The 10,110-nt window shown below is 50.8% G+C and overlaps 1 protein-coding gene across 1 annotated transcript; it reads right to left on the reverse strand.

The window, feature by feature from the left end:
• Window positions 1-1,775: 1,775 nt before the first annotated feature.
• On the reverse strand, window positions 1,776-9,837 carry LOC104861299. The gene is made up of 2 exons (XM_010622669.3): window positions 9,278-9,837; window positions 1,776-5,917 (listed from the first exon to the last, which is right to left on the reverse strand). The coding sequence occupies exons 1-2, from the start codon at window positions 9,818-9,820 to the stop codon at window positions 5,726-5,728; spliced, it is 735 nt and encodes a 244-aa protein (XP_010620971.1). The 5' UTR covers window positions 9,821-9,837; the 3' UTR covers window positions 1,776-5,725.
• Window positions 9,838-10,110: the final 273 nt, after the last annotated feature.

The raw sequence follows: 10,110 nt of genomic DNA on the forward strand, positions 1-10,110 counted from the left end.
AGGGCGCTGAGCTCATCAGTGGATCCACCCATGGGTGACTTCCTAGCTGAATGTGCTGTAGGGGGTGGGGCCTGGTTGGAGGAGGTCACTGGGTGCAACCTGGAAGGGTGCATTCCGTCCCTGGCTCCTCCCTCCTCTGACTGTTTCCTGGCTGCCATGAGGTGAGCAGCTCTCCTCCGCCAGGCCCTTCCGCCATGATGTTCCTGCCTTCCAAGCAGCCGGCTATGGACTGAATCCCCCCAAACCATGAGCCAAATTAAATCTCTCCAGAATCCTCCCTGCCACCAGTGGACTGGTGAGGACTGGAGCTGCATGAAGCACAAAGAATCAACAACTGGGATCTCATCTTTTAAAAAAGCTCTGCACTGCCAGAAAAATCACCAGCAAAGCTAAGAGACAACCCACAATGTGGGGGGAAAATTTTTACCAGCTGTTCCTCAGACAAAGGTCTACTATCTAGAATATATAAAGAACTCAAAAAAATCATACCCCCCCCCAAATATAAGGACCCAATTCAAAAATGGGCATCTGAAATGAACAACATTTCTCAGACAAAGAAGTAAAAGCAGCAAATAAACAATTGAAAAAATGTTCAACATCACTGGTCATTCAATAGACGCAGATGAAAACAACAGTGAGATTCCACCTCACCCCACAAAGAATGGCTGCTATCAAGAAATCAACCAATAACAAATGCTGGCAGGGTTGTAGGGGGAGAGGAACCCTTTTCCATTGTTGGTGAGAGTGCAGACTGGTGCAACCACTGTGTAATCAATACGAAGATACCTCAATGAACTAGGATTAGAGGTTCCATTTGACCCAGCCATCCCTCTGCTGGGTATCTTTCCAAAAGAATTAAAAGAATCATACCACAGTGATACATGCTCACCCATGTTTATAGTGGCAATATATATAGTGTAATAGCTAAAACTTGGAAACAGCCTAATTGTCCATCAACCAGAAACTGGATAAAGAAGATGTGGGTTTTTCTTAATAAAATGAAGTACTATTCAGCCATAAAGAATGAGAAACTAGAGACATTTATAGTTAAGTGAATGCATATTGAGGCCATATTTTAAGTGAAATTAATAAGTCACACATGTGTAAATACAAAATAGTTTCTCTGGTGTGAAAAACTAAAAGTATAAATAAGGATTAAAATGCATAACTGACAATGTGAAATAGGAAGAAAGGGTCTAAAGGAGTAGGGGAAGCAGGAGGAGTAGGGGAAAGGTAAAAAGAGAAAAGAGAAAAATATGTGAAAAGGAGAAACATGGAAACAAAGTCTTTGTAAACAGGGAAGGGTGGAGCCAGTGAAGAGAGGGCTGGGGAATGGGGAAAAATGAGAACCAAGACCTGGCATGTAAAGGTACCAGATCCCAATGATGAATGTCATCATATTGTATAGCTATATGTACCAATACACTTTATTTTTCTCATTGAGTTTATTGGTACATTTTAGGTCTACAGTACAGTTACATTCATCATTGGGATCTGGTAACTTTACATGACAGGTCCTGGTTCTCATTTTTTCCCCATACTCCTGCACTCCCTTCACCCCCTCCTCCCTTCCCTATTTACAAAGACTTTATTTCTATTTTTTCATTCTCTCATATTTTTTTCTTTTCCCTTGATTTCCTTTCCCCTACCCCTCCCATTTCCCAATAAACTTAAAAAAAAAACTCTCCCCCTTTAAGCTATGACTGCTGAGTATTTTTTCAATTTTTATTTTTATTAATCCACATTTGCAGTACATCATGATTGCACCCTCGTGGGGAGTTGGTACACAGCCATAACACATCTTAATCCTTTTTCATCCCAGTGGTGAGAAAGTGAAAAATCCAGAAGTCACCCTCCTCTCTGCCACTTTGCTTGTTTCTCACTAACAAAATTCCCAGTTTTGCTCCAAGTCCCAGAGAGCTTTGGAAAGGTCTACTTTTACCAAAGAGTTCAGAGTTGAGCCAAAAAGACTATCCAGAGCAGAGAAGTTACACCTTCCGTCCCTGCAAGACGTCCTGGAAATCATAACACCGTCTTCAGCACTGTGGCCTGATGTCGCAGGAAGCTAGAGAACAAAACCAGAGCGAGGCAGGAAACAAAGCAGGGACAGAGAGCAGCAGTGCCAAGACCTGTGTCCAACAGACGGCAGCGGGAGAGGAAGGGAGCTGGCCAGGCTAAAGACCGGGCTCCAAGTCAAGCACCGGAGAAGGCAGCCATGCGGGCTGGCATCCAGCTGTGTTGCCTCCTGCCATGGGACTGTGTGACAACCTCGCCACCCTCTGCCTCGAGTCCACCTGTTGAGAAGGAACTAAGCAGTTGCTCCTGGTCGTGCTGCTGTGAGGAGGCCGTGAGCTGATGCATATTAAATGCCGGTCACCGCGGGAGAAATTAAAACCAGATGGAAGGACTGAAAGGAAGAGTTTCCAACTTACAGTGTGAGGGTGCTGGGCAGGGCTGGGGAGGGTGCCTGACCACAGGGTGGGCCAGGGGCCCTCCGGGCTGCTGAGAATATCTCTGAGCCAGGAGAAGGGTCAGCGAAGATACTGTGGACACAGCAAACGCCTGGACGGGGCCCTGGAAAGGTGGTCTGGGGCTAATTTGAAGTTACGTGAATTATATCTCGATTTTTTTTCTGAAGGAAAGAGGAAGGGAGAAGGAATGAAGGAGCAGGAGGAAGGAAGAAAGGGAAGAGGGAAGGAAGCTAGGGTAGCTTTTGGCATATACGGTCCTCTACCTGGCAATTATAATTATCAGTATCTCCACTGATACAAAAAAAGGAAACATCACCCAAAGAACAATGAACAGAAGGGAAAGAAGAGGAGGAAAAATAACTTGCGACTTTGCTCGAGTATCACATAGGGAGAGGTCACTGAGCAGAGGCACGTGGGAAAGGTTATTCCTGGGATGGAACATTGACTTTGAATCCAAGTAAGAGGCAGCTCCTGGTTTACTTAAAGGCCAACGGGTGTGCGTGTGCACACGCGCACGTGTGTGTGACGGTGTCTGACTTACACACTGTTCTCCCTTCAAAACTGCCCTAACTTGTGACTACACTAAGTTCTAGAAAGTGTTTTTCCATAGCAACAGAGCTGCAGGATGATAAGGAGCCAGGATGCAGGAGATGTGTGTTCAGGTGCAGGAGACACGGGGCTGCCAGACGTGCATGTGCTCACACGGCCCAGAAACAGCCTCCTCTGTGTTCCTCACCAGCGGGCAGCAGGCAGTGGATCTGGGAAGACTATGTTTCACATCTAAACAAAGGGGAGCAAGCAGGAAGCCCCGGCGTCAACCTTGGAAGAGGAACGGAAGCCGTGCCCAGTTGGCTGTGGCTCCCAAGGGCACCGACCAGCACCTCCTGGCTCAGTCATCTGGAGAGCCAGCCTCCCAGGGGATGTTATAACCTTGCCTCTCATCAGAAATAAGAGGAGAGAAGCAAGCAGTCCGGCAGGTGACGAGCTGTGGGTTTCCACAGGTGAGCTGCGGAAGAGCAGTGGGCTTGAGCTGCACTACCTGGGCCTGTCTGGGATTGAGGGATCTCTGGAAGGTGTTTCCCAAAGACTCCATTCAGCTGAGAACCTGTCTTCCCTTGGTCTCGGTATTCCAGCTGACCCACAGCCGAGAGCAGCCCTAACCCAGCCCCATGCAGGCCCCTCCTAGGCAAACCCCAGCCTCAGTCCACCGCCTGGAGCCTGGGCCATCTGGGAAGTTCTCGCTCCTGGAGAACAATCGTCTGCCCCAGAAGTAGTGATGCCATTCCTATGAAATCTATAACTCAAAACAGGGACACAGAACTTGCGGCTGCCAATAACTTTAACTTCATTTATCTATATTTGGCAAAAATTGTGCTGCAGCTGGAGATGAAACGCTGAGTTAGATAACTGCGGGGACGTGAGTTCCAAAACAGCAATTACCGATCCGCGCTGCCTTGTGGAAGACTTCACTTTTATTTATTATATTTAAAGCAACTCTTGCTCCGTACAGTAGAGGTGGCTCTGTCTGTGAGCACCCCTGGTTACCTCCACCTTGCTTTTCACCCACAAACACACGTCCAGGGAGGTGGAAGTTGTCCCTGGCAGCCACAGGGGCACAGCTCAGATGCCAGCCCTGCCACTCAGTGCACCTCTCTTTTGTGCATAATCGGAAGAAGCTGTTTTCATGTTTCAGCTCAAAGTTGGCTTATCACACACTGTGCCCAGCTCGGATGATGTTTCCTTTTTTTGTATCAGTGGAGATATTGATAATTATAATTGGCAGGCTGGGGAAGAGTACTATAAATATCCATCAGCTGCCACCAAGTGGGGAGCTGGCGGGGGAGGTGGCAACCAGGCTCCCTCCACGTGGGCTGCTGGAGAGATGCAGCCGAGGTCACTGCCCCCCCGCAGGCGGCATCTGTTTCTTGTCGTGGGTGATGATATTTGTAGGATCATGGAAATCAGAGCTAGGAAAGGCTGACTGGGTCATCTAGCACAGCTCTGTGCCCAGGGGGAAGGAGGCACCTCAGGAAGACCTTCTCTTGGTCCTTGGTGTTGGTCTTCCCAGGGAGGGACAGCTGGAAGCAGACTCCAGAGCCCAAGGAGCTGAAATGTGGTCAAAACCCCTCTGTGTTGAGCAGTGGTCTTGCACAGGTTCATGAGGCCTGGCAAGGCAGCAGGTCAGCCTTTCCTATAGGAACATTCAAACTCCACTCAAAGAACTTCAGGGTATAGCAAAAACAATGAAGGGCTGGCCAGAGAGTTACTGAACTTATTTTTTAACACTGTTCTAAAATTGTTTCCAAAAGTTGAGTTCCTTGGGCTTTAACATACTTGTGTGTGCGTGTGTGTGTGTCACACACACATGTGCTATTTTTTCATGGTGCTATATAATGACAGGAGAGCTCAGCCTTTGATGAATTTCTATCTCTGAAGTAAATTTGTATCTCGTGTGTTTAATATTGCTTTTGCTCTCCAAATCTTGACTGAGAAAGCCCAAACATTTTCCTGACCTTCGAATCCTCCCCTTATCTGTCTTGGTCTATCAACACCAGGAGAAACACATCTGTCTCTGCCTTGTACTGGCTCTCAGCTCTGACACAAGCTCTTTTCTTGGGTGGAAGCCTTAACGTGAGAAAATCTCCAATATTTAGCCCATAAGTTATGCTTCCTCATCAATAAGAACCAGATCTCATTTCTTCTATCAGTGTCTCCTTTCCCTTCTGTGTATGGGAGACATAAATCATGCAGCCGATGTCACGCGTGATCATGATATTCTGTCTGCTCGGCACACAGGGCTCACAAAACACCAGCTCAAAACGGGTCTCAGCCGTGGTCCAAATTCGGTGGTGCTCACAGAATTCTCCCTGAAGTCTCAAACACAGCTTCGAATAGGAATTATTAATCTTGTGTCTTTCACCTGTGCACTCTCACCAGTTAATACTAAGGATGGAGTCAGACTAGGTTCTGAGACCTCTGCTAACACAGTCATGCACATGTTTGCAGTCTCCAAAGAAAAGCTGACTTCAAACAATTGTGCAATCTTTTGTTTGAAGGCATGACAAGCACTCAAGAATTTTTGTGACATTATTGGTTGTTATTACTGCTTTCAGAAATTTAATTGGAATCTATTTCATATGTGAAAAATAAAGAAAACTACAGACCTTAGCTATTCTGTTTACATTATCCTATAGAATGCTGTAGCCTTGATTAAGAAACCTTACCACAGCATCCTTTATACTGACAGCATGGAGTCAGGAGAAGGCGCAGGAACTGATCATGGTACGGACCCCATCTTCCAGAAGACCCTGGCCTGAGGTGAGAGAGCCCACAGTCGAGGGTCCAGGAAGTCCAGTTCGGAGTGAGAGGGAAGCGCGGCGGGACGACGAGGAGGACGAGGAGGAGGAGGAGACGTCGACAGCCAGTGTGGTCTGCAGCGAGGAGCACTTGAGGGGAAGATGAAGACAGATAAGCACATGTAAACTCTGGTCCCTTCCGGCTAATGACCTGGAGGAGCCGGCTAGGGTGGTGTCTTCGGAAACGTGTCCTATTCTCTCCTACTCCGGGTCCCGAGATAAGAATCCAGGAGCCCCAGTTGCATCTTAGGACCTGGCCTTTGGGTCACCCACGCATTAACCACCACTTTTTGTTCTTTTTGCAGTAACCATGCAGGGAAGTCAGTTATCTCCTCTTGGCACCAATTTCTATAAAGCCGACATAAAAATGCTGCACTGTGAGGACGAATCAGGCAACATATTTTAACTACAAATGCATACCGTGGGGATTGACTCTTTACTAAATCTGTAGATGTAATCAGTTTCTGGGCTACTCAAGGTTAAAGACACTAACCTGGTGTGCGCCTGAGTCTTTCTCCTTTCTGTCATAGATACTGAGCATGCGCGTACTGTGCGCCAAGCCTCCGCAGGTGTTCTGGCCACGCCCACCGTGTCACTACTGAGCATGCGCAAACTCGGCAGGCATTCTGGGGCTGGGTTTTGGACGAGGTGCCCTTTGGTGACCTTGGCATGCTCTGGCCTGGAGTGGGCACGAATAGCCCTTCACACCTGTGAGGAAACTCGCCCTGTGTGGGCTGGGGTTTTCGGGGTGACCTTGGCACCACACCCCAGTCCACACTGCAGGATCTGTTGTGGCTTCCAAGAATACAGAGAAAGGAGCTGCCGCCTCTCCTGCCCACTTCTCCAGGGACCTCCCCTTCCACCCCCCAGACTCTGGTCCAGATGTGCTCTGCAGCTGGGAGGCCACACCTGCCCACACGTATATGCCCTTGGCCTGAGGAACAGTATTTCAAACTGGCATTTTCTTTTGTTCCTTTCCCCTCTGCGGAGAGTGCCCTGAAGGATTCGGCAGGATGCTAATGACCTCTTCTCCCTTCCTCCTGACCCCAGCTTCCTCAACTGGTGCACAGCACCCTGGCTCCTCTCCACTGTTTGTGTAGTCTAGTTTTCCACAGGAGAAACCTCACCTCATCCCCTCCCCATTTCTTGTTGTCTTGCAGATTGAGCCCAGGGCCTTCACGCTGAGCTACATCCCCAGCCCTTTTTAATTTTTGTTTTTGAGACAGGGTCTTGCTAATTTGCCATGTTTCCCAGGCTCTACTTGAACTTGCAATCCTCCTGCCTCAGCCTCCCACAGTGCTGAGATGACGGGTGTGCACCACCACGTGTGGACCCAGCTGTTCTCCAGCGATTATACTACTGCTGTTCCCTGAGCAAAGGGAGCCAGGAAGAACTGCACGGAAAATTCACCATGGGTGAGCACAGCCAAGACGGGACAGCTCTGCCCTCCCTCGTCCTCTGCTGCTCCTTCCCTGGCGCTCCAGATCACTGTCCATGGCCATATGTAGCACAGCTGGGATTTGAAAGGGGCACCGGAGAATCTGCGTCCATAAACCCCAAGCCATGCCACTTTCCTGCGAATGACAGTGCGGCAATCAAGGCTCCACTGGAAGGCAGTGCAGTGGGGTACTGTGGAGAAATCGCCTCTTTCTGGCACTGCCACGTGGGTGACAATTATAAGACAATGCAGCATGGACCCAGAAGTGTGACTAGAGGACAGGAACCAAGAAGAGAGCTGCACACTTAATTACATAACAGGTAGTGTTAGGGTGCAGATCTAGAATCCCTCCCCAGTGGTTCCTTTGATCAGAGGTGGGGCTTTGAGAAGGTGATGGATCACCAGGCCCCTCATGGGTGAGTCCAGGGCTGACTGTGCTGTAGCAGCTGGCACCTGGGTTGGAGGAGGTCCCTGGGCTATGACCTGGAAGGGTGCGTTCCTGTCCCAGCTCCTCCCTTCCCCTTGCCTCCAGGTCATCACGAACTAAGCAGCTCTCCTTCACCAGGACCCCCTGCCATGCTGTTTCTGCCTTGGAGCGCTGACCATGGACCAAACCCTCAGTACACTGTTAGCCAAAATAAACCTCTCCTCCTTAAGCCATGGGTTTTTCGTCTTCCAATGATGGGACAGTGACTGAGATTTGTAGCAGCCCTGACATGGTGACAGGAAGGAGCTGCTTCCTCCAGGTGTGTCTTGGGGATACGGATGATGGATTTCTGTGTTTTGCCATCTGTGACTGCCTCCCATGCATGGGACTGGACCCTAAGAGGTCCCTGCCTTCCACTTCCCACACTTCCAAAAGAGCAGCTCACTCGCTGTGTGGTTGGGGAAACTGGTTTCCAATGCTCTGTTTGCCCTTAATGAAGCTCCGGACGAGTTCTGTGGCCGCAATAACATTTCACTCCATGTACACAACAGGGCTACCAGGGACACCCCTGAGGTGACACTGGAAGGGCTCCGAGGAGTGGCCCACGTGGGCAGCTCAGCCAGCTCCTGCCAGGGTTCCATCCCCAGTGGACAGTCGCCATCATCTTGAAGGATGATCAATGCTTTATCATCATTATTTTCTCACTAAAACTCTTTTTAACAGAAAAATAGGTAAATAAATAAATAAAAACATTCCTGAGCAAAGCAATCCCCTTGTTAAGACCTTATCCACACTGTGTGGGCAGCAAAAGACGGTGTTGCCCTGCTCGAGAGCCCACCAAGGCTCCGGTGGCCCATCCCACCCCAGGCCACTGTCCCAAGGAGAAGCCACCCCAGCACCTCTCCACACCATGGCTGTTCACCTGCAGCGGTCTATTCTCCAGCGGGAAAGTGTGTCCCAAGCTTCTGGACCTGATAAGGTTGGCTGCTGTTGCCCTTATCCTGCTACAAATGACCTGACCCCAGCTAGCCCAAGCTTGTTCCAAGGGTCAAAGGCCACTAGTGACTCACAGGGCACTCTCATTAGCCAGTCCACTGCAGGACAATGCGTGGGCCTCCCTCAGGGCGGTGACATGGGGGGGTGACTTCACTTCAAAGGTGTGAGCCTGGCCACTCATTCCATGTTCTCAGCTTAGGCTGGGGCTGCGGTGCCTCCGCCTATCATAGTCATGGGCCAGATGAGAGCAGTTTCCAGCCAGCACCTTCTCTTTATCTCCCAGGCTCTCAGAGGAATGGCACCTCCCTCCCCTTGCAGCCACCTCAGACTGGAGCATGGGACACAGCCCTGTGTGGCCCTTGCGGAGAGGACAGGACCTCCCAGACTCCTCACAGGAATGGGGGGCTGCAGTGAAGGCAGAAAGCATCACATGTGCCGGCGGGGCTGGGACTGGACACCCTGGACATGCGGCCAATGCACACCAGCTCCCGCGGAGGGTGAAAAAATCCACGCCGGGTGCACACTGCCCCAGACACCCCTGAATGGGTCTCCCTGCGTCCAATGTTTCTTCAGGTGGCATAATTATTACCTGAACTCCGTGGTGATGCCTGCTGCAGAGAGGAAGGGCCAGGAGGCGGAGTAGAAGGCACAGCACTGTGTCAAAGGTGGCATTTGCGTCCCCCTCCAGTGCCGGGCTGGACTCGGCTACGAGGTGGGTCAAGGCTGCCCGGAGAGAGAGGCTGCAGCTGAAATCGGAAGTGCGATTATGACTTCCGGGAGGCTGGGTGAAGAGGGCTCCAGAGCAGTTTTCCGGGAGAAGCAGCGCCAGCCAGGCGCAGAGGGCGTTTGGCAGAAGGAGTACAGTGAGGACTGACAGCCACACAGGGGGCTGGGCCACGCAGAGACACAAGGACAGAGCTCTGCACTCACGGGTCCTGCAGCACCAGGCCAGGGAAGGCCCTGAAGTGAGTCCTAGGAACGGAGTGAGCAGGTCGGATTCTCTCCTGGAAGATGACAGGCTGCAGGGAGAACATGCGGCGGGAGGCGAGAGAGGCCGAATCAGGTCGACACACTGCTCACAGCAGCGGAGGGAGCACAGGCCCCAGCGCTGGCCCGGTGAACACGGTGACATCCACCGGATGGAAGGTGACTCAGACGGCAGCCTAGAAGTCGTGTGTTCAGTGCAGGAAGCCAGGCACAGAAGGCGGGGGCGGGGAGGAGGACCCAGGATGGCTCGGTGGGTGCGGGACGCTGGGCGTCCGTGTGACGTCACATCCTATGCACGACTCTCCCCTTCTGTGCAGAAGTGCGAGCTCCTTAGGAAAGCTTTCTGCCAGGCAGCACCTCTGTTCACCTTCCCAGGGACCCCAGCATCCTGCCTCAGCTTCCCAGACGCTGCACTGCCCAGTCCAGTCCCTGATG

The sequence above is a fragment of the Fukomys damarensis genome, unplaced genomic scaffold (assembly GCF_012274545.1).
Source record: "Fukomys damarensis isolate Sample0158 unplaced genomic scaffold, DMR_v1.0_HiC HiC_scaffold_25, whole genome shotgun sequence".
NCBI classification, from domain to species: Eukaryota; Metazoa; Chordata; class Mammalia; order Rodentia; family Bathyergidae; genus Fukomys; species Fukomys damarensis.